Raw genomic sequence first — 24,187 nt, 5'->3', positions numbered from 1 at the left:
CTACCACTCGAGGTACAACTCAGTTTCGCCTGGCTTTGCGCGTTTGACCTTGGAGCCCGACCAAGGTCAAACCAAGCACACACTCCCAATACTAACAATGTATGGCTACATGTCTTGCTGCGCATAGCCATGATATGCCTCTGTGGTATGGTCACAGCCAATGAACAGCAAACACGTGACCGATGAGCAGTGGTCACGTGGCCATTGACCTTGACTTTTACAGCTGAGATTCGCATCGCCTGATGTGGCGTCATGCGATGACGTAGCAATGACATCACACCATACTTCGCTGAAAATACGGCCGACTTTGCTTTCGCCTCTTTACTAAAGGTTCAGCCGGGTTGAACTTCAGCCAATTTTTTGTATGCTCTTTGCTTTATCTTAGTGCATATTACATTGAAACCGCTCATGAAGCCATAACCAAGATAGCTTGTTTTTGCTCTGCACAATGTGTAATCAGGCAGCTTGAGTCAACTTTGACTGCCAAGCATTAGATTCAGAAATAAATTAATTCCCAAAGAACAACCGCCAAAAGATGTGTTGGACATAAGTCAGCACAAAATACGTTTTAGAGCTTTCGTGAACATCCTTGCATCGTTGCACATTGCAATCCTGTTCCGTACTCTTCTACGCGTTGTCCTGCATTAAAACTATGCACATGACATGTCATGTAAGGATGCAAGATGCAGTTTTGCATAGCATTTCATAACGCAAGAGTATCAGCAGTAAAGAGAAAAGAACAATGCGGTTGCGTAATTGTGGTGAATAGATCGGTTTTGCATTCGGCGCAGGGCATGACGTTAAATTAAAAAACAAAAATCCGCGGTAAGCGCGATACTTTGCAGAGATGTTTAGCATAGCGCGATCCTCTACCGCGAATCGGTTCCTCTAGACACCTGCTGCGAATTCGCAGATTGCCCCGAACGGCGCACGCCTGCCCCTGTGCGGGAGCAGGTGAAAGCCCGCGGACGCGGATTGGATCGCGGATCGCGCTAGGCGGTTTTGGTTTGGTTTGGTTCATGGGGTTTAACGTCCCAAAGCGACTAAGGCTATGAGAGACGCCGTAGTAGAGGGCTCCGGAAATTTCGACCACCTGGGGTTCTTTAACGTGCACTGACACCGCACAGTACACGGGCCTCTAGAATTTCTCCTCCAAAGAAATTCAACCGCCGCGGCCGGGATCGAACCCGCGTCTTTCGGGTCAGCAGCCGAGCGCCGTAACCACTGAGCCACCGCGGCGGCTTAGGCTAAATCTGTTAGTGACTATAGTCTATGGCCAAGGTGTTCACCTGTCACGAGTTTTTACGTATAAGCAGCATTGGACATTAAGGTTCTGGCTGCAGTAAACCGATAACATTTCTCTTTGTTAACTATATGGAGTACACAGGCGCTAACAGCATTTTAGCCTTTGTGGCTTACTGACGAAGCGGGAAATGACAAGCACAGAACAGAGCACTAACTTTTAACTCAGTTTTACTCATAACACGGAGACACTGATGCGAGCGCACAAAGTAAAAAAGAGAAACTTAACGCATGCGTGTCCGTATGCACCAGTTGCTCTTTTGGATAACGAAACAACGTTCCTGGATGGCATTATGGAGCGCGTGTGTTGCGTTTCCAGTTTTTATTTTGTGTGTTCACTTATCTATATAATGCTCCGTTATGTGAAAACAGTTGAGTTGTGTTTAATTCCTCTAATGCAGTAACGCAGGTGAGTTACTGCATCGTACACCATTGAAATGCTGGCGCCACGGCTGGACGATATGGCCGCCAAGCTTTGAATTTTTTGTTTGTTCCCGCTCGAAGCCGCTTGAGTTAGGCCTTATCTTATCATACTGCTGTGACGCGAGAGGCAACCATGTTTATCAGACAAGGCTGTAGCTGCATGAAACTGCCGCTACCATGTTCGAAATTGTTGTAGGTGCCTTCCGCGCCTAATCCCAAAAGTTTTTCGCCACCTCTAAATTGAGCGCGGTCAAGAGCGATGGTGACTCGCTGAGTTTCTGTTTGTGGACACAAGTAAGCCCAATAAACAGCCCGAGTTTCATGCTAGTCTTTTGTCTGCAGTCAAGGGCGTCTGCAGAACTTTTTCCCAGCCCCCCCCCAAAAAGGAACTAGTGCATAAATAATATCCGTAATCCTAGGGGGGGGGGGGGGAGGCTCCCCCCCCCCCCCTCAGCCGCAGCAGAAGATTAAACCGCAAAAGGCACCGAGGCTGGCAAGGCCAGATTCTCGACTCGAGAAACAGCCGTCGTCTTTGAGCTGCCACTAGAGTGCGGAAGGCTACCGGAGAGCACCCGACAGCAGAAGGTAGCTTCGATGTCTACAATGAGCCCACCATCGGCGTCGACCCCAGATATCCAGCAGAATACCGGGGTACCTTCAACCTTCAGCGGCTCCCCAGCTGAAGACCCGGAAGAGTGGCTCGACCAATTCCAGCTCGTGGTTTCATTCACCAGGTGGGAAGATGACATGCAGCTCCGATATGTTTTCTTGGCGCTTTATAGCCTCGCTAAAACATAGTATGAAAACAACAAAGCCTTCTTGACGACGTGGGGTCTATTCAAAATGGTATTCTCGAAGACCTTTACAAGCATTGTGCGCAAGAAAAGAGCTGAGATCTTACTCCAGTCAATAAGAATACAGCTCCCTATAATCAAATAGTCGACAGGTTTGTTGAAAAAAGCTGCTATCTTTTACCGCCGCGCAGACCCGAGCATGGCCGATGCGAAGAAGGTGAACCTCCCGACGTGAGGCGTCAAGGAGCAGCTTTTCCCCTGCATTGTGCGAAATGAGCCCAAGACAGTGGCTGAATTCACCACCGGATCGTCGACAATCGAAAAGACCCCAGACACCCTAGATCGCCAGTACTAGCGACCGCTACAAGTCGTCTCTACAAGATGGCACAGCTGCAAGCAGGGATAACCTGCCGGATCTGATCAGTGACATTGTACATGAGGAGCTGTGTCCGGTGCTACCATAGTCACCGGAGTCACAAGCACGACACTTGGGGACGTCGTCAGCGGAGAAGTCCGGCATTCGCTTGGCTATCCGCCGTCGGTTACTACAGAGGAAGCACTGGCCGTGACCTACGCCGCCGCGGTTCATAGTCGAATCTCCCCCACCAGCGCTCGCCGGGAGCCTTGAGTACTTGCGGTACAACACCAAGATCCCGCCATCCGACCCCACGAACGACGATCAAGCATCAGGAAATGCGACGCCTGGAAGACTACCGACAAGGGTCCGCTCTGCTGTACCTGTAGTGCTGCCGGTCACGTTCTTCGATACTGCCCATACAAGCAAATGGGTCTTCGTGACTTTTCTCCTAACACGCACCTGACAGCACCGGGAGATCGACGACTACCTGCGTCGAGAGGAGTATGCGCCGAACTGAACCGCCTGTTTCTGTCACCATCCCTGCCAACCTCGCGTTTTGCAGCGCCTAGTCACAGCTACGCAGTGTATGAGGGGGGTGGGAGGTTCCCCGGTCCCGCGGTCGGGGGCAACCTTTGGAGATGGAGCTGCTTGCCGCCGAAACGACGAACATCCTCCGTAGATGACGACACCACGCGAAGGCAATGACGACACAGCCCAGCATAGTCTTGACGACGCCGTTAATCAATGCCATGACGATGCCCCTCAGCCGCAAGTGGAACAACCGACCAAGTCGCGACCGAACTCCGAGAGCAACGTGCAACGCTAAGGTAAGAATTGCAGACTCTGAAGTCGTCGTCGATGGCCGCAATGTTACTTCCTCGGTGGATACGGGAGCAGACTACTCAGTCATGACTGGAGCATTCGCCTCTGAGCTGAAGAAGGCGAATACCGCTTGGGACGGCCCGCAGAAAAGCACAGCTGGAGGACACCTCATCACCCCTTTGGGACAGTGTACTACAAGAGTGCAAGCTAACGGACACACGTCCCCTGCGACTTTCATACAGTGCAGCAAAGAGGTGCAGCCGCTGAGCGGCACTGACCTTGTTCGGCTGCTCGTCTTCCCAGCTGAGCTTCTTGACCCTCCTTGGTATGGAGCCTATGGGCCACTGGACGCTGAGCAGTTTGCCATTGGCCAGCGGCGAGGGACCGCTAGCGGGCGCTGCGGTGCCATTGCGCAGCGGCTCGAGCCTGCCGTTGGGCAGCGCCCCGCCGTTCTGCTGGGGCCGGTTGTTGTTGTTGTTGTTGTTGTTACCGTTGGGCACGGGCGTGTCCGGACTGTCCGGCACCGTCTCTCGCTCGCTCATGTCCTCGGTCGTGTCGTCTGACTTGGCGTCCGACAGGTTGAAGATCGGGTTCTCAACGCCCGACAGAGGCCGCGGAGGATTGATCAGCTTGTTCGCTGCGCTGTGCGGAGCCTTTATCGTAGCAACCTGCGCGTTGAATTGCAAGTGCCAGGAATTGAGTTGACGGTTTGTTTCCACGCTATAAATTCACATTAAGGTCTCAGGCACAAACGCCACGTGAGAATGCGTCTTAAGCCTGAAGTTTCAGGCCTTGCTAGAGAACGTCACGTAAAAGGCTATGTTGGGCGAATGAGCGGTTGGGACTAATTTCTGATCAATGTTAAGGCTCCTTGGTCGTGCAACAAAATTTCACCATGCAGTTGCCGTCATATGCTAGGCATTCTGTGAGTGATCGAGGGTGCTTGATGGACAGCGATTACCCGACCAGTTTTTCTGAAGTACTCATGCGTGGCTAAGCTCAGAGGTGTACACACAGGTTGGCGTATAATGGGGGAAGCTCGCTTTACTTTTGTAAAGACGACGTGTGGAGTGAAAAACCACCGATAGAGTTCGCAGCACTAATCCGCAAAATGCCGCAAATGTGGTGTTGTTAACCAGATTTCACGTAAATTTCAGGCAACGCCATATTACCTTGTTCAGTGGGGTATGGCCATTCCCGGTGATGGAGACAGGCAGTCGGTTCCGGTACTTTTTGCTAGAACGTAAGCAAGGGGAAGCTGTTAGTTTTATGTTCTGTGAGTCAGAAACAATAAATTTAAGCAAGCAAAAAAGCTCACAGATTAAAAAAAATGTTTGGCGGTCTGAAGCTTTGATATGTTTATGCATGTGAAGAAGAATGGTAACCGGCAGGAATAAAACCATCGCTCCTGCCTTATGTCGAAATAACACGTTTCTGCACTTTTGCCAAACAAAAGCTGCATCGTGCTCCAGTCAACTGGTGATTTATTTCCTATTGAGATTGAGCGCGATATTTCGCGCAGAAAAACAAACAGGTCTGCAGCTTTCCACGCATATTTGAGTTCAAAATGATGGTCCTGTTTGGTGCATTACGAGCTTCTTGTATCTGGTTCAGATTTAACTTCTTTCTTGAGCATTACGAATCATTCCACTGTATCTGTTGTATATTCCTGCGTCACAGTTTTAGGCGCAAAATTTTTGCTGTTTAAAATTATTTGCCAGAAAAGACAACGCACTGGAACTTTCACCAGCGTACAGTAGGCAATCTGTGCGGCACTAGGTTCATTCAATACACATTTACTGGTCATCAATCCGCCTTTGTACTCCTTGTTGTAGAGTAAAGAAACAAAAGCTAAGCTACTGAAACAGCAGTGAAGTGGTCCAAAAATACGATCGCGCATGCGCGGCGAAGAGGAACAACACAGTTGAACGGCGATTTTACCTTTAAGAACGTTTACAAGGACGAATTGAAGTCGCCATCACATCTCTTTCTAAGAGGATAAAGTATTGTCTTTAGAACGATATGCTTTTGGGCCATCATACTGTGTGGACGTTTTTCTTCAAATAACTTTTCTTCAAACAAATAAAAACTCTATTGGGCATCTCTTGAGACTAGGATCACAATACTTTAGCACTGAATGCGGAATAATCACAAAAACCCCGAAGCTCTCCTCTCTGTACCAGCAGCGGCGATTTCAACGATGTGTCGTTTCAAGTTTGCTGCACTGAGTAACCCGCTTGTAACGAACCACAGGACGCGCGAAGGAAGTTCTGCATTGAGCAGGTTGCTTCGGTTGAACCAAAGTACCATAATAAAATTTTCGCAGCGGTTCGTAATAATTGGGCAATCGCGGGCACCGTTGGCGAAAAACGGGTCAAAAACCCAGCAGGCGACAATTTCTTTTTTTTTTTTTGCTGCGGAATTTAACGTCTCTCTTCATTAACCAGAGTGTTCATGATCTTTCACACAAAGCTGCGTCTGTGGAAGTGGGACAATTTTATAGCTGAGGCATACAATCAGAATAAAGCAGCTTATACATTTATAGTTTCCCCTTGGGTGTTTGTGAACAGGAAAGTACGGCGGGGATGTTTTCATCGTTGTCGACTCTCCGCGGCACGCGGCGTTATGAACACTAAACAGCTCCCACACACGCACAACATTAGAGCGCGTAGATTTCGCATTGTAAGACGTGGTTAGTAAAAATTCCTATTAGCCAGTGAAGTGAAAGCGTGGATGGTCAGCCAGCCTCGGCTCTCGCAGCGCACGCACCAGATTTGCTGATAACGATGCGGTTATCACGAGGGGATAAACAAACATCGAAGGCCTCGCTCTTCAGCGTTGGTGTGAAAAGCTGTGGGGACTTTGCATACCTCGAGAACGAAACACAGTGCATTTTTTTTTCTTTTCACGATCCCAATGGCGCATAGCTTATTTAAAGTTCGGCAAGTATGGCGGAATTTCAGGACGCCCTATATGCCCTGTAAGCCCGTAATAATTCACTTCAAGCGCTGTCTCGGCTCTTCCGAGAAGCGTTGGTATGGCAGTACTGCGAATCAGTATGGCTAACAAGTTTTGTTTTCTTTAGTCACACTAATATCGCTTTCCTTTTTTGGATTAAACAAAATGTGCACATTTTCTCACTCTAGGTTTGGTCAACTACGCAGCTGTGACATCATATTACCCTTACAAAAAAAGTTTTAGACAGTCTATAGAGTGTCTATAGACTTCTGTCTGTAAGGTCTATAGACTCTCTATAGACAAATCCCAGAGAACAGTCTATAGGCATACAAATTCCATAGACAGTATATAGACAATCTATAGATTTATGGCCACCCACTTTTAGTACTTTTATCTATGGACAGTCTATAGACTGAATAGCCAAAAAGCAATATATATAGAAAGTCAGTAGCGTCATTAAGAAGTCTATAGACTGTCTATAGACCACTGTCGTAAGGGTAGGACTGAACTTTATTGCACTGCCATGCCATACTTCTCCCCAAAATAACTACATGACCCAACTGCCACAGTGCTGTTAAAAGAGGCACGCTCACTTCTTGAGGATGTACACGGTGAGCGTGATGATAATGAGCAGCAGCGATCCCAGCAGGGCACCGAACACGGCCATGAGCACGAAGCTGCCCTCGTCACGCTTGGGCGCCAGCGCTCCGCTCAGGACCAGGGCCTCGGGGAACTGGACCTCGACCAGCGCCGTGGACTTGCGAGGAGGCACGCCACTGTCCGTCGCCACCACGACAAGGTGCGACCGCGAAGAGTTGAGGTACTCCAGATCACGGATGCGCACCTGCGAAGGCAGTCGCGGCGAAATTCAGGGCACGGCATGCGTGAGGGTTTCAGACGACATAGGAGAACGCGGGACGGAATACATGGGGAGCGGGCTATATTTCGCCGTTGTATTTGTGACCTGAGAAAGCAGGAACTCTGTGCGGAATGTTGGCGTAGGAACGCCACAGGTTCGACTCGTCCAGGCTGTCTATGGTGCGGAACATGAAATAATGGCTTATGTACGAAAAACAACAACGAAAGTCCCGTGTGTCGTCTTCATTGTCTATAACAATGGCTCTCGAAGCAAATTACAGAGTTGATATAGACTGCCTTCTTTCTGAAGACAGAGATACTATAAGTACCATTGCATCGCTATTTCTTGGCCAATAATTAAGTGAAGCCGTAACGTATTTTACGTGCTCCTTTTTTTCTTCTTTTTAGGCGCTTTGATTTTATGGTACTATACAAGCTTATGCAAAATCCATCGCGTCTGTCTGATAACATGAGATGTTACTGTGTAAGCATAGTGGATCTCAGCACAGTGTGGAAAACTTTGCACACTGTTTGGGACCGAATTCGTTTAGACCGGACACCTATTAAAGAAGAGCTAGTATGCGTATGCATAGCATTGTCGGCTACAGAAAAAACGTGGCCACACCGGCATTCGCGTTCTTGTGACGGGCATGGACACCGAATGGGAGTGGGATGCACTGGAACCTTCGAACTATTCGCTTACGCAGACTTAAGCCACTTTGCCTGTGGCAAATACATACGCCGAGGTCCAATGGCCTCGAGTTGAATTTCAGCCGGTGTTAAGGTTTCTAGACACTCAGATGTACAGTCTAACGTTTGAAGATTATCTGGTCTGATGATCACTCACTTTTCCATAAAAGTGGCGGCACAGGATAGAAGAACCAAATGGGTAGCTAAGTTCGCGCGTTTAATTCAACCTTGTAAAAATAAACGTTAGATCGCTTTAATAGAAACAAGTTAAGCCTAAAATGATCACCTTGAAATTGCGACACATTCCACGGCTCTTCTTAGTGTAAAAAACTAATATCACCTCACGCGAAACATACGCAGGCGTGGAAGTGTTTTAAAATGGTTTCAAGTCAACGGACACCCACTATGCATCCTACCATAGGCACGTGCATTCTTCAGTGATTGTACAGTCTTTGTCAAAAGTATATAGCCCAAGTGGTCTGGTTCTGAGCCCTGAAACGCGGCTCCTCTTTCATACTCAGGGATCCTAATCTCATATAGGTGGGAAGAACTTAAGTCGTCAACCCTCCCAAGTTTAGGACTTTCAAATTTGCTTAAGGGCACCGCTACAGGGATTGGAAGCAAACCCTTTGTACTGCATATTTTTGACAAAGACTGTACATGCACCAAGAAGGAGGTCGTACTGCCATCTGGGCCTGTAATGCATATACAAAGAGGCCGGTACCCACCTCTCCGCGGTTGTTGATGGTGAAGAGGCGCGCCGAGGGCCCGTCGATGGTCAGCTGCACGGTGTCTCCTGCGTCGGCGTCCGTGGCGTGCACCTGTCCCACCAGCGCACCCTGGCGCACGACAGCCGGCTCGGTGAGCACGAACGAGTAGCGCGGCTGGCCGAACTGCGGGTCGTTGTCGTTCACGTCCAGCACGGTCACGTTCACGCGTGCCACGTCGCTGTGTTTGCCGTCGGTCGCAAGAACCTGCGCAGCGGGCACACACACCATTGGTCACGCCTGCTCCTTCGTGTTGAGTGTAGTGGTTCTTCATTTGCAGTGCGCACAGGAAAGTATGTGAGCCATGGTACTTCAAGAGAAATATGACTAAACGATGGCGCTACGCTCGTGCTGGTGCATACTTTTGTACGTTTGAAAACCGCATCAATTTTAGGCATGCTTTAGAGGGACATGAAGCTACGTCCAAGGTGCCCGTGATATGAATATGCTAGCAGAGCAGTGGGAAAGACAAGATAAAAACAAGAAGGAATGTTTAAAATGTTACATTTCTTATTTCTATATTGTCTACTCCGTAGCACTTGGGCTGCCAGCCATCTCGTCACGTTTTTCAGAAATATTTTCATACAATCTACAGCAACCACATAGCAGTTGGATTCTCGTTAACGTCGCTGTCAGTGCAGAAATTTCTGAAGCTTCAGTGCTCGTTACTGCAGGGAGTTTCGTAGTGAACACCCATATCGACAATTAGCTTTGGCTGTGACAGGCAAGTAATTCACGTACTATCAGCAAAGAATGAAACGTGAACAAGAAACTCAGGTGGCAACCCAAAAGCACCAACATATTAGCTCCCGGAGAGCAAAAAATACAAGCGAGATGATAAACACTTCCGAAGAAGAGTCTTCGTGCTTTCGAAATGAAACTATGCTCTGCTAGTGTTGAGCTTCCTCTGGCTAAGAGCTTCTTATCTTGTTCGCGTTTCATTTTGTTCTGATAGTACATCACACACAGTCAGTCTGCGGAAAGCTACTCCAGCCCCGAGACTATGTTTAGAAAAGCTTGTTCGCCCTGGTGAAACATTTCAGAAGTGCGGCATAAGTAGGAGACAGACAAAGCAATGCACAAACACAGCACTGGTGAAACATTTCAGAAGCGTAGCAACAGTAGAAGACAGACAATGCAATGCACAAACACAGTGCACTAATGGGCTGATGCCTTCCTTCGTGCCGCCTTCATACATTTTTGCACTCTCGAGAGGTTCCTTATTCACTGCATGCACAGCTGCAGTATACCATACAAACAGCTCGAGCCGTACCTGCATGGTGTAGAAGCGCTTGTGCTCGTAGTCCAGCGGCTGTGCGAGGATGAGCTCTCCCGAGGCGTGTATGGCGAACGGGCCGGCGTCCCCGCTCCCGTCGTCCATGAGCTCGAAGCGGACGCCCCCCTTGTCCGCGGCGCCGCGCGTCGTCTGCACCGTGAGCACGGCCTGGCCCGGAGGGGTGCTCTCCAGCACGCGGGCCTCGTACTCGTCCTGCGGAGAATGAGTGAAGCACGTCGCATACAGCAGGGAAGCTGCTATAGACCCGGGTCCTACAGTGCTGATGCCCTAGAAAAATTTCTATGCACAGTCCATATATAGACTGTCTACAGCCTGCCTGTATAATGAAATTTTTGTGAGCGGTGACAACAATAGGCGCCATTGTTTAGTTTCGGACTTGAGAAGACCTGCCAGAGGAACAGACCTGGGATTTATTTCGTACTTCTGGTTTCGCTTCGCTACTACTTTAGTTAGTAAGCTGCTCTTGTAACCCTTGCTAGCGCTTCCGATATCCACTTAGAACTAGCTTCGTACATTTAGACGTTGGGTCTTGGAGACGCTTATTAAGACGACTGCCACGAAACTCACGCCACTAACGTCACCACGTCAACTACAAGCTAATAGGGCAAACCTGCAGACATACAGACCTGCTGGCAACGGTGGGATGGAATCGATAGACAGATATATTCAAAAAGAAAACAAGGCATTCTACACTTTAAGTGTTCTCATTTTTTTAAGAAACTGATCATGCAGCAAAACGTTGAACTGTACCATGCTGAACCAGACAGTGTTGTTGTTTGTATGACAAATTTCCTCGTACTAAGCGCTCCGAAAATGCCTGCTACTGCGCCAGCCATACACAAGAAAACTGCTGCTTCACGCAAGACATGGACAGTCAAGACCACCACGACGCCACAAAGCAACACTCGAAACTTAGAACTTACTAACCCAATGATACGAGGGTTGCTACAACCCGTGCAAAATAAATGAATAAATAACGAAGCATTTTATGATCGTGCTTGCGATGTCGAAAACCGCGATAAGAACATCCGCTGATCTGACTTTTCCGCTAACATATGCAAACATTATATAGAAACGCAGTTTTCAGTGTTTCTTCCATGTAGCGGCCCCCAGCGTACCTGTAGGAAGTGCAGCTCGTGCGGCGGGAACCGGTCGGCGGTGAGCGTGAGCGTGGTGAGCGTGAATCGGTCCGGGTTGTCGTGTTGCGTGGCGCGCACCACCAGCGTGACGGGCAGAGCGAAGCCCTCGGGCAGTGGCCGCACCAGGGACACGTGACCCGTCTGGGGGTGCAGGTCGAAGTACGAGTACTCGGGGGCGTCTGCAGGGTAGCGCACGTTGACACATCAGTAAGCTCACACCCAGGATTCAACAAGGCATGCTCACTGAAGACATCCTAAAACCACGGTTTCATTCGTTCTGACATTAACAACACGGATGCCAAAACCATATTAACAGTAACACGGAAAAACAACGGTGTGGCATGTGCCTTGTCTTTCTCTATCAGATCACGCGCTGGCGGGCGCTTCAGTAAAGAGGGCCCAATGTGCTTAAAAACTGAGGACACAATATACAGAGCTTTCCAAGTTTTACAAGTATCCAGTTAAGATCCAGGAGTAGCGCGACGATTAAGATCTACTAAACCTGTAGAAAACTTTGTTTAACCCCTGGTAAGCGTAGCTATCGTTAGCGTCAGCATAAAAATCAGTAATGTAGCGCACAGGCTTACGGCGTGCTGTTCTAAGTGTTCCTAATTAAACGTGAACGCAAGCTAGATCTTTCATGACTTAGCGTGTTTTTTCATGATTGTGTTTCAGGTGTACTTGGTGTCAGTACGTTTCGTGGGTTGGTCATCACCACACTCGCTCCAGAATTCAAGAGGTGTTAGCAGGCGATCCAAAACTTGATCTGAAAGCTGTCTGCAGATTACAAATAACTTTTCATATTTGTGCAGCCCACATGTAATATTCCTGATTGGATTCGTAAGCATGGGGCATGAAAAAGCAACCAAAAAGCTACGAAAATTATTACTACGTGATACGTGCACGATAATTAGCAGTGTAAAGACGTAATGAATGACACACATTCGCCCGTCATCGCAGCCGCACCTGAGTTGAAGGTATACTTGATGGGGGCCTTGATTTCTTCGTCGGGATCCTCAGCTTCGATCTTGCTGGGCTTCACATCCAGCGGCGTACCCTGCAACGAAACACTCGGTGTTATAAATGCTTGTAGAAATACTGCAAAACTAACACTTCTTGTGTGCGGCTGGTGTTCATGCAGAGACCAGCAGCCTATGCTGCTCAGCGGGATGCCTATAGCTAGCACCACTTAGCCGGCAGGTATGCGCACCTATATTTTTCTTTCTTTTAAAGGCCCTTCCTAACATATGCCATCCCACATGGTGTCCGCGAAAAGAGGAAATGGTAACCATGACTACAGCGGTAACAGCCAAAATTGCGCAAACATCAGTCCGCATATCGCGTATGGTAGTAATATGACATGAACTCTATTAACGGTAGGCGTTCTCTCGGGACACACGCTGGAGCTTAACGGGCTTAGTGCCTCGTTATACTCATTATTACGAAAAATCTTTTACAGTTCTCATAAAGGGACGGTAATATGCAGAAAAGTCGTTTGTGCTGGAAAATTTTAAACTATGCGTCAAGGACTGATTTCGGTGCCTACTGATGCAAGCATTCCAAGGTATTTTCCCGCTTCGTAGGTGAGCGGGTAACTGACTAGTAAAAAACAGGTACAGGCAGTCGCAAGTTATGCGCCGTTCGAGCCGCTTTTCCAAATGAGCGATATGCGCAAGCCACAAGAAGTTAAGGCGCACTTTTGCTGTTGACCAGGAACGACGGATATACAATGAATGCAGCAATCGTTAACTTTGCTTCGACAAACAGCGCGCAGTAAGCTTTGAGCACACGCATTGGCGCGATAGTTGCGTTCTCGAAATCAAAGCGAGTGCTTCTGTTCACATAGAAAAAATATAGGAGGTGGACCTGAACGCTCATACAGTAAGCATGGCAATGAAGTATATAAGTGGTGTCGCAGAACTTAGGTGTGGTCGGATTTAAGAGGGGAGGGAAGCTGTGTAGGGGTCGGCAGTCCCTACCGCATCGTTCGTGAATAGCTCTCGATCCGTTTATTAATCCAGCGACCGATGCTTAGGCCAGTCTCAAGCGAGCAAATGTACATCGCGTTTTCGAAGTTACACTAAAATCAAGACATATCCGCCTGCCTGAGCGGACCGAGAGGTGATACGAACGCGCCCTGTGCGAGGAACTCGCGAAGCGGCAGGCAGACAGATGTCGCCGAGAGATCGGGCGCCGTGCGGGCGACACGGTCGCCGCCACCGGAGGACGCTGCCGACGACAAAGCGGATCGGCGGGGGTAACGCTCGCGGCCGAAGGTCACCCGCGGATAGATGAGCCGGGTCACGGTCCGGGTGTCGCGAAGAAAAGACGCCCAGCGCGTCCTCCCTCGGGGCGCGCTCAGGCGCGGGCCCCACGGGCCACTGAGCGAAGGCTGCTCGAGGCTCTCCCCGCTACGCTGCCGCGGCGTGTCGCAGGCTCAGGGGAGCCCGTGCAGTCCCTCAACAACGATGGCGCGACGTGCGGAGGTGTGTCCCGACTGCGTTCTGCGGCGCACACTTTGCATGACCCGGCAGTATTTCGAACCGCCTTGCATCGCGAGCGCTTTTGAGCACCGGACTGCACTTCCTACGGAGCTTCACTGCCGTATTTCATTGACTCCTGCGTTCCACCGCCCTCCACGGCAGCATTGATGTGTTCCTACAAGTTCCTGGTGCAAAGCGAGCTTCTTCACGTTAATCGATCTTCATAATCGCTATGAGCTTAAGTAGTTGACTTAAATGTAGACTTCTCCCGATGTCATTCGACTGCACCAGTCCCGCCTCGTTGAGCCTATAGTTTCGATTTTAGTCATGTGCAAGCCTTTTATTCCCCTATATTCATTCGTGATGCTGCGTGTACGCGTACTCGTCTCAACAAACCAATGAACTGAAGGTTAAAATGAACTTAAGCCCGACATTGGCAGCGCATGACGCGTCGTGTAGAGCGCTGAAGAATGGCCGCTAAGAACGAGCGCAATCCCCCCTCCCCTCCCTCCCCTCTTTTATTTTTTTCTGTCACAAATTCTCACATGACGCCAAGCTAGCTTCGTACACTCATCGCCACCGTCGAGCGACCCTGCGAGTGCACGCGGGGAGCGGCCGTGAACATCACGAGTGAAATGCAAGAGCGCCTCTCGCACAAGGCGCTGCCAGAGGTGCACCGTGTCCGCGTGCGTAACGATGCACTCGGCGCCCCGAGAGCGACGCGTGGCTAGCCGTGGCACGGGGGAGGGGGCCGCGTCCCCTTTGTTCTCGGGTTCGGGGCCCGGGAGGGGCGTGCCGCTAATGAAAGTTTGCGTTTCTCGAGACGCCCTCGGCCTGCACGGAGAAACGCCGCACGCGTGACGAGAGGGCAGTCGTATGTTTCTGTTTATTTTTTTTTTTTGCTCCGCTGAGCGAGACTCGCTAACGACAGACTTTTGTTGCTGTCGTTCTTTTGCGCTGTCCGGAGCGGACAAGGGGCGCGGCTGCGATGACGTAGTCGGGGAGGTAGTTGTTATTCAAGAGTAACAAAGGGTGTCTGATCGGAGATCTGGGAGTTATGCATCACAAAGGGACCAGCGCCGCAAGCTGGTGCTCCTGAAAGACGCGTCTGGTGTTTCCAAGGATTAGTATAGCGGCCCCGACGCGACAAAAAAAAAAAAAAAATCTGGCTGAAATTCAGAGATTGCTACTCCCAGAGTCGAGCTTTCTTAGCGTTTGGCAGATATTTCTGGAAGTATTTGATCACATACCTTTTTGGCAGCGTTTGTATCAATACAACATTGCTACCACCTCAAAACGCGGTTGAATAATCCGAAGGGAAGGTTGGGGGGGGGGGGGGGGGAGGCAGTATTAAGGGAGCGGGAATCTGTTAGTGGTACGCATAGCAAATGAGGTGTGAATAACTTCAGTCAAAGCTTATACGAGTGATTGAAATTACGCGTTAGTGTATTCTTCCCCACCGATTTTACATATACAAAAACAAATCTTGTCAGCGTTAGGTACGACTGCATGTGATTAGTTGTATCAGTAACGCAAAATTTGTGCATAACGCATTTCGTTAATGACACGCATGCAAGCGAAGATATTGGTGCCTGGCAATGGCGTTGGCTACTCCTTGTCGCATGGACAGCTGAAAACCACAATGTTGGTTTCAATAAGGAACTTCGCAAGGCAAGTGTTAGAGCGCGCAGCACATCTTTAACTTGAATCGAGGAATTGGGCAACGCTCATCCCATGCCCAGAAGCTCTTGACATCTGCCGATGACCGTCCTCTGGTACGGCTCTGAGGCTGCCACATTCCCCTATTCTGGAGCCCGCCTTATACAAAATCTTCTAGACTCACTCCTGTTCAAGAGGTCTCCACAGGATGCTTCGGAAGAAGCGAGCGGATCCAACTCACCACACGGATGTTGTCGTGCAGTTGGACGAAGTACCTCTCGGCCAAGAACCTCGGGTTCTGGTCGTCCGCGTCATGCACCACCACCACCAGTGTGGTGTGAGAGCTCTGTGGAGGGTTCCCCTGGTCCTGTGGAAGGATATAGACAGAGGAACCATTTCAGCTCAAGTGATCATTATTGCAGAATGCTTGTTGCTGACCACGAGACCTTATACGTAGTGCCAGTCCGTGTTGACGTCGCCCAAAGGCGGGCTCTCGGTTTTAGTACCCATGGTACAGCGAAGTACCGACGGCACATTGCGTGTTCGGGAGAAACCGGTTTCAATCCTAGGGCGGCCAAGTACTCTGAGGGTTTTCTAATGGGTGCACGCAATTTCGGGCTGAGTGCTCGTCCGTCAGTTCGCATTAGTTAGGCAGATTCAATTCCAGGCTACCGCTTCAAGCAGAACTTGCGACAATGTGCACAAAATGGGAATTTATAGTAAGCGTCTCATGAAATTCAGGTTCGCATTTAATTACACTGTAAGACAATGTGAACGTAGCAGTAAAAAATCAGCTGCGGAAGAAACTCGTTCTTTTCTGTTTTTGGTTTTTCGTTAATGAAGCGCAGCTTTATTCTGCTTCTACAGAGCGACTTGAAAAATGTCTTCCGTAAAATGAAAGCCTCCCATACTCAAGTCAAAAGTTTGCACTAGTCGGTCTTCTAACGTTATTGAACAGCCGTCTATAAACCAATCACATCTGCGAATAACTTTCGGCCAAGAAAAAAAAAGAAAGACACCGTAGCTGATAAGGGGCAGCACCATTTCCGCAGCGTGACGCAGGAGTAAGTTTGACCTCGTACTTTTATTCATTTGTGACCATGGTCTACTGCTGCGCGGATTGTGTCACATAAAAACAAAGAAAAGCAAAGCACTGCGGTCGACTGCTCACCTGCGCCCGGAGAGTGACGGTGAACTTGGGCAGGGACTCGTGGTCGAGCTTGTCCTTCAGCACCAGCGAACCTTCCAGTAGGCTTTCGAAAGCCAGCAGGTGCTGCACATGGCATCGGCAGGTTCGTTAAAGAGGTGCGCTGTCGGCATATGCTGTAACACTGCTGAACAATCACGAACTCAGGCACGAAGTGCGAGATAAATTCCAAAAGCAAAGCTAGCGGCAAAGAACCGCTCGTCACGACAGGCTTTGGCAAACAGTCATTACTCTCAACAACAAGCGCTTCAGAAAGAAGGACCTCTGCCACAGCGCCTTTGCGGGCATCGAACTTGTCGCGCATGTTGCTTCTGCGCGGAACTAAACTATTATTGGAGTGAGAACATGACAGCGCCACAGCAAAGCTCTGTTGCTCTCGGCGATCCCGCACCACACGTTTTCATCACTTCACATTACTAAAGAGATGCGGGAGTGAGCCTCTTTTGCGCTGAATCTGTGCAGACCTCGATCACAACACCCAAAAACGTTCACTAAGTCATCGGGAAAAACAGGCCTGCAGGGCGAATGAGGAACGGCGTAGGACGAATAAGTAATCTGTGTGCCGCACTTCATATGTGCTAAAAACGATTTGTCAACAGCTCTTTTACCCTGTGTATAACTGGAAGAAAGCGAGGATCGGCAGACACGATTTCAGTGCGTACACAAAGAAATGCATTAATTTAATTAGGATCAGCCTGAAATACGTAGACTTGGGGTTGGCGCCTGTGGTTACACGTAACAGCGGTCGTGCACGTAATAGTGACGGCAGCTAGTATTGAAACCATTCGCGACCCAAGACACGTACACCTACAAAAAAAAAAAAAAAATAACACAGCGGAAACAGTGCGCGACCTGCTTTTTTCAGGATGCGCACTTTTTTTCTAAGCCTGGGGGTCGATTTTTTGCCAAATACAGCAGCGATGCATAGTGCGGAGTGTTGCAAGACATGGGGCCTCGCATCGCATAAGAAGCAAGTCTGCATCAGTTAAGGAAACGCTCGACCAAACTGCTCGTGTAAATCGAGTAATCGATGGTCTGCGCTAACGGAACAGGGCACGTAACCTTGCTGCCTTGATCGAAAATGGGATTACTAGCGAAAGAGCATGATGCAGGAAGCGGCTGAGACGGTCGATGCTTGGCGCGGCGGTTGTAGAATTACTTTCACATAGGAGCTCCCGACCGATAGTTCTGAAGCACTCTAATGCACGAATAGACGGTAACACAAACAAAAAGGGTCATTTTATCGTCAATGTACTCAGGGAGGACGCTGGGAACCCAGCGTGAGTAGCGTATATAATGCCTCAGAAATGAATAAGAAAACGAAGATATGCTTTCCTTCGTGCCTCGTAGAAGTGTCATAGTGGCTCGTTTCTACATCAGATATCAGCATTTCGGTGCAAACAAACAGCGAAAAACTGTCTATACACTTCAGTGCATGTCAAAGATATCAGGTGGTCAAAATTAATCACGAGTCCTCCACTACTGCTGACCATAGTGCTGTTTGGACATGTAAAACGTCAACCCATAATAAATCCCAAAAGTTGCTGTCTATGACATACTCTTTGCAGAGGACCAAGCTCAAGTTTGCAACTCAAAATATTAACTCAAAATATTTGTCGTAACGTAGCACGTACGATTTCTCTAGTTGGTTATTAGCAGACTAAGCGGCCAAGTACTGTAAACTGTCGGGAATTCACGTGGCAAACTACTGTGGAGGCAGAACACGAGGTGCGGCTTAGGAATGGGTAACGCCACTGCTGAGAATTCAAGGCAACAGTCTTTATGTCTCACTAGTATTAAACGGATAGTGGCATCAAAGGTGTCAAGAAAAACAAAAATTAGAGAAGTAAAGGCAGTGGAAAGAAAAAAGAAAGCAGTATGGCGGCCAGAAAGAACTGGAAGCCAGAGATGAGCCGTCACGAAACCCGGAAGAGAAAATGAATAGTCATATGAGAGCAACTAATAAAAATAGGATAGAAACAGAAGAAAGTAAAGGATTAAGAGAGAGAGAGAGAGAGACAGAGAGAGGGTGCCACACACGCGTAGCGTACCGAATGCGGTCCTTCTTCGACGTAGTACTCGACCGTGCTGAACGGTCCAGGCTGGTCCTTGTCCACGGCGCGGATGCCTTGCATGACCGTCGTGCCGGGCACCGTACTCTGCAGGGGTACGATGAACATGAAAAGCACGCTTAGCACATACACAACAAAAAATATTCAAGAAACATTGCTTTCCCCTACACTGCATTTTCCCCTTTTCTTTCAGACCTACACGCCAGCTGCCACAATGGACGAGTCTGCCTTGTGCACTGCACTTTTTTCTTTCTTTCCTCCTCGTCTATATACGGTACCCGCGCCCTTTCACTCCACTTCCTTCTGGCTATGGAAGACACGTCTAGCGAAACGCCTGGTGCTCTTCTTCTTCTTCATCTTGCCGTTGTTCTCCGCAACGCTTTCTTGCTACCAGAAGGAAAGTGCTCTTGTCCCCGTACAGTTCAACGCGGGCCAAGTGCTTTTCTACGAGCGCAGCGGCGAAAACGAGAGAAAAGACGTCCATAGGAGCTTCCGCGTTTTGTCGGTGGGCGCGCGACGCATCCCTACACGCTTTGAACCCAAGTCGTTTCTGGTTTGCCTTCTTTTTCTTCTCCCTTTCGGAGGCTTTGAAAAGACTGTGCGCGTCGCTGAGCGCTTTGCTATCCGCGCTTCTCGGACCGCGCGCGGTCTCGGTAGCCACGCGTGACTTCATTATCCGAAATGGCTGCTGATCCCGCCGTACGCCCTCCTCGCCTTTAAGCTATCGCTTAATCGCCGCGGAAGTCGCCACTGCGCCAAACTTACGCTAGCGCAACTAAGCAAGACAGCATGACCTTGGATAGGAATCCTCAAGTTCATGGTGATGCAGGGTCTTGACTAAACTACCACCCCCCCAACTTGCCGCTTCGATTCGCTGGTTTTCTCAGGGCTTGATACTGCGAGAGCGCGCTTATGCGTTCACTCGGTTTTTCAGAGTGATTACAGGGCATGGCTGCATTTACTAAGTTTTCGTTCTTGTGCTTGTTTCCGTCATGCTGCTGCGACAGCTGCTTATCGAAGCCACTCAACAAGAATGCTGTGCCTTCGTTCCTTTCCCTCATGTACAGACTTTGCAAAAAGTGCACAGCTCACGGCGTTGGTGAATTAGGCCGCTTCCACCAAGCAATCTAGCGATGCTTTGTGGAAATTTCGTGCTTTCCGAAGCTTTATGAACTGAGAATGACGGTTGCCTTTCAGCTCTTGGAGCTCTCTGTACATACCGACAACCCATCACGACACAGCGGTGGCTCTTGTCACGACTGTTGCGGTCTTTGAACCTAGTGGCCAAGACCTGCGGTGGTGTTTAGTGACCACACTCATAAAGGTGCTGTTCATCGGCGAGCGAACTGGCAAGGCCAAAGCCAGAGTGCGTGTTCTTTTCGTGCACCTAGTGTATGCGTCTTCAGTTCAATCGTTTAAGCGCTAGTCTTGATGACATTTAGCACATTCCAAGCAGGTTTCAGTCAAACCTTTCTACAACGGTCATGGCCTCAAAACGCTTCTTCGTTCGCCAACCTGAGCCTCATTGAAATGTTGGGATTAATAGAACGAGACGATTCCTCCAGATTTCGCTGCGCTTTGTTTCCTTCGTTTCATTTTGGCAAGTGACATACACGATGCGTCACCAACAAAACATAGACACGGTAGTGTCGCGCTGGCGCGAAATGCGAATACGAGTATCCTTGCTCGTGATTTTCTAAAGGGAAGGCCGGCCAGGGTCGATTGACTAATGCCGCACTAATGAAGTCCCGGAAATGACAGCTGGACCACCACTGCACCCCCGTATACCTGCGACACACGAGGACAGGGCTAGACGCGCTAGTCTGTCCACTCCCCGTACTGTTGTCCATCGGCGTGACACGCCGCCACCGGAACGGCACAAAAAAAAAGAGAGAAATAACACAAGAAGTCTGCAAATCAACACGAGGGCGGTATGGACACCCGCAGTACGCACGCGACTGCATGCACGGGATAGGTCTATACGCCTTTCATTGTGACAACGAGCACGCAGCACGCTGGCGTTTCTTTCAGGCCGAGCGAGCCGTCGCGGTTCTCGGAACACGAAAAGGTGCAATACGGGCTGTTTTCCCCTGTGTGTGCGGACATTGGCTCCAGATCAATGCTTCGAGCGAACAAAGGGGCGTTAGAGAGAACCGCCCCAAGACGGCGCGCCGGTGGCATTCATACGTATAGCGTGCATACATTTCAGGCGGCGTCTAGAAGGGGGCTAACTTTCACCAATCTTTCGTCCGTGTCGGCTGCGTGTCCGACGGGCACTTAGGTATGCAGGTGTGGAAGCCGGCAAGAGAATACGCTGTAGGACACTGGGAGCCGCAAGAATGGCTTAACGACGTCCACACCGCGTGCGACACTGTGTGTATGCAACTAGCGAGGCGTGTTTCCGGTCTGGCACGCCCCAGATATGCCCAAAGAGAACAGATCGAGTCAGGGGAAAATGTTATGCAAACTGGCCAGCTTAATCACTCGCCTGTCGGCACCGGGTACGCGCGCAGCGCTGCCTCGTGCAATAACTCTTCTGTGCCGAAGACTTAGGGGACAGTTAACTACCCGAAGGCACTGACCAGGTCACCGACAAGGCAGAGCGGCAAGAGGGCATTGCGAACCAGAACACGTTTTGTGTCTCAGTGGACCGTATACTGTGTGAGAATGCCACCCTTCAACACTCGCGACTTTTCTTTCTTAGTTTTTCTCTCGTTCTTGTGCCCATAGTGGTGGCACCCAGTGAGGGAGGAGGTTTAAAAGTTCGACAGCACAGCTGCCTGTTCCCGTTTGAAGTCGGCTGCTGGTCACTCCGTATGAGTGCAGGATAAAGGCCATGGACAGGAAACAAAAATTTCTTACAAAAACTTTTTAGACTGTCTATAGACTGTCCATAGACTTCTGTCAATAAAGTCTATAACTGCCTATAGACAAATCCTAGAGAGAAGTCAACAGGCAGTACAAATCCTATAGACAGTCTATAAACGATCTATAGATTTATGGTCATACGAGGTCTGTTAGAAAAGTATCCGACATTTGGCCGTAGAAAAAAAACTTGCATAACTGGAGCGTTGCAAACCTAGTCATCTTCAAAGTAATCTACTTGGGACTCCACACACTTCTCCCAGCGGTGCTGCCATTGTGGGAAGTATTCCGAAAAGGCCCCTTTCGGGATGGAGTTTAGCTCAGCTGTCGTTGCAGCCATAATGTTCTTCCTTGTCTTAAATCGCGCTCCTTTCAATGGCCTTTTGATTTTGGGAACCAGCCAGAAATCGCAGGGGCCATATCAGGAGAGTAAGGAGTCTGTTGAACTACAGGAGTCTGGTTTTTCACCAAGAAAGTCTGAATCAAGTGCGAGGAATGTGCAGGAGCATTGTCGTGATGGATACGCCACTTTCCTGTTGACCTCAACTTCGGGTTGTTGCGCCGTACAGCATCACGTAGGCAACGGAGGACATCCCTGTAGTACTCTTTGGTCATTGTTCGACCCTTTGGAGTGCGTACTCGTGGTCTGCCACACAGAGGGTATCAAAGAAAGCAGTCAGCATCACTTTCACATTGCTGCGCGCTTCGTGGGCCTTCTTAAGTCTTGGTGACGAGGAATGCTTCCACTGTGACGACTGGGATCTGGTTTCCGGGTCGTACCTGTACACCCAAGACTCGTCACCAGTGATTATGATGTTGATGAAGTCGGGGTCACTGTTTGCGGAATCCAGCATGTCCTGTGAGACTTCAACACGAAGCTGCTTTTGCTCCACCGTGAGCAGCTTCGGCACGAATTTCGCCGCAACTCTCTCCATGGCCAAATCTACGATTATAATGGAATGTGCGGAAAAATTGCTCATGTCCACCTCTTCCTCAATTTCTCGGATAGTCACGCGACGGTCCCGCATCACCACAGCGTTCAGTTTAGCAATGACCTGGTCATTTTGGCATGTTGATGGCCGCATGGAGCGTGGCTCGTTCTCCACCGATGTGCGGCCATCTTTAAATCAATTGTACCACCGCTTAATCTGTGTGCTGCTCATAGCATCGTCACCGAAAGCCGTCTGAATATTTCGAATGGTTTCCACTTGGCTGTCGCCCAGTTTATGGCAAAATTTGATGCAGTAGCGTTGCTCCTTTCACTCCGCCATTTTCCTTGCAATAAAAAAACCGACGAGAGCACTGCGCACTGCCTCACTCAAATGCTGCGTCCCAGCGACTGACGCTATCGGCAGGCGGGAAAAAATTCGTGCATGCGCATGAAGGTTCAAGGTCACCTGATGCAAGCGAGCTTGTTTCATATCCATCGGGTGTTCGCAAAAAAAAAAAAAATAAAGTCGGATACTTTTCTAACAGACCTCGTACACTTTTAGTAGACTTTCTTATGACTTTCTTCTATGGGCAGGCTTATAGACTATGAATAGACAAAAAGAAATATCTATAGGAAGGCAGTGGAGTCAACAAGAAGTCAATAGACTGCCTATAGAACATTTTTATAAGGTTTATCTGTAACAGAGGAAGAACTTGCAGTCCACCTCACGAATACGTACCTCGCTGATGTTCAGGAAGTAAGGCGTGCCCTGGAACTCGGGAGCGTTGTCGTTGGCGTCCGTCACGATGATCCGAACTGGCACCGTAATGCTCTGCGATTAAACAATCGAAAGGAAGATGGAATGTTACAAATGCTGCAGCTTTTGTAATACACTGCGGCAGCTACTTGACTCAGTAAGGGATGCAAAACTGTTCAAGCCACACCGACTGTTTAGCGTCACAGCGTTTTGCCCCATAACACTATGTGGCTGCAGTTACCGCTTGTAAGAACTCTGTTGTTCATACCTGCCCTCTCCTACTAAGCTAAGCATCACCGCATGCAACTGAGAGAGGCAGGAAATTAGTATCTTTGTTTGGTGTGACAGTGTGAAGGTAGGGCAAAACGCCTGCGTGCTTCAGAGTAGAGAGGGAAGAAAAAGGAAAGGAAGGTAGCAAAAGGTTCACGCAAAGTAGCAGCACGAATACTCATAATAATAGCACGCGACGTTAACCGACACCATATTGCTCCAAGTGTCAATAGATTTGTCAAATATTAAAAAAAAAACACTTGTCTTAATACGCGTGGTGATTTTGTACTTATTGTTCTTTTAATATCGACGAAATTGCAGCGTGTGGATCGAATTGGAAGCGACACACATTTTTTCATCCGTAGTCGTACTGCTCGCAGACACGTAGCCAAGTTTTTTTTTTGTTTTTTTCTGGAAGCCCCGAGGGGATTTCTTGCCGGAAGGGGGGGGGGGGGGGGTAAACAGTAGTCCATTCAGGTCCGGAAGATGCGAAACGAGAAGGCGCTTCTGAATAGAACTTTTCGCACACTTCAGG

The 24,187-nt window shown here is 49.2% G+C and overlaps 1 protein-coding gene across 2 annotated transcripts in view; it reads right to left on the bottom strand.

The window, feature by feature from the left end:
* Cad96Cb (protocadherin Fat 4-like Cad96Ca) overlaps window positions 1-24,187 on the bottom strand; it is a 277,322-nt gene that overhangs the window by 1,652 nt on the left and 251,483 nt on the right. The window contains exons 5-15 of one of the 2 annotated variants that reach the window (XM_089542420.1): window positions 23,365-23,457; window positions 18,809-18,916; window positions 16,722-16,823; window positions 15,792-15,917; window positions 12,375-12,465; window positions 11,388-11,587; window positions 10,246-10,461; window positions 8,934-9,179; window positions 7,251-7,501; window positions 4,872-4,935; window positions 3,978-4,367 (exon numbers count right to left, since the gene is read on the bottom strand). In XM_089542420.1, coding sequence (XP_089398546.1) covers window positions 3,978-4,367; window positions 4,872-4,935; window positions 7,251-7,501; window positions 8,934-9,179; window positions 10,246-10,461; window positions 11,388-11,587; window positions 12,375-12,465; window positions 15,792-15,917; window positions 16,722-16,823; window positions 18,809-18,916; window positions 23,365-23,457 — 1,887 coding nt within the window. The remainder of the gene's footprint in view (window positions 1-3,977; window positions 4,368-4,871; window positions 4,936-7,250; window positions 7,502-8,933; window positions 9,180-10,245; window positions 10,462-11,387; window positions 11,588-12,374; window positions 12,466-15,791; window positions 15,918-16,721; window positions 16,824-18,808; window positions 18,917-23,364; window positions 23,458-24,187) is intronic. The other variant, XM_089542421.1, reaches the window with a different exon arrangement.

This window comes from Amblyomma mixtum, chromosome 5, assembly GCF_055824585.1.
Source record: "Amblyomma mixtum isolate Tamu chromosome 5, ASM5582458v1, whole genome shotgun sequence".
In the NCBI taxonomy this organism is placed as follows: domain Eukaryota; kingdom Metazoa; phylum Arthropoda; class Arachnida; order Ixodida; family Ixodidae; genus Amblyomma; species Amblyomma mixtum.
Note: the sequence above shows the minus strand (reverse complement) of the source record. Positions and strands in the feature narration are given on the sequence as shown.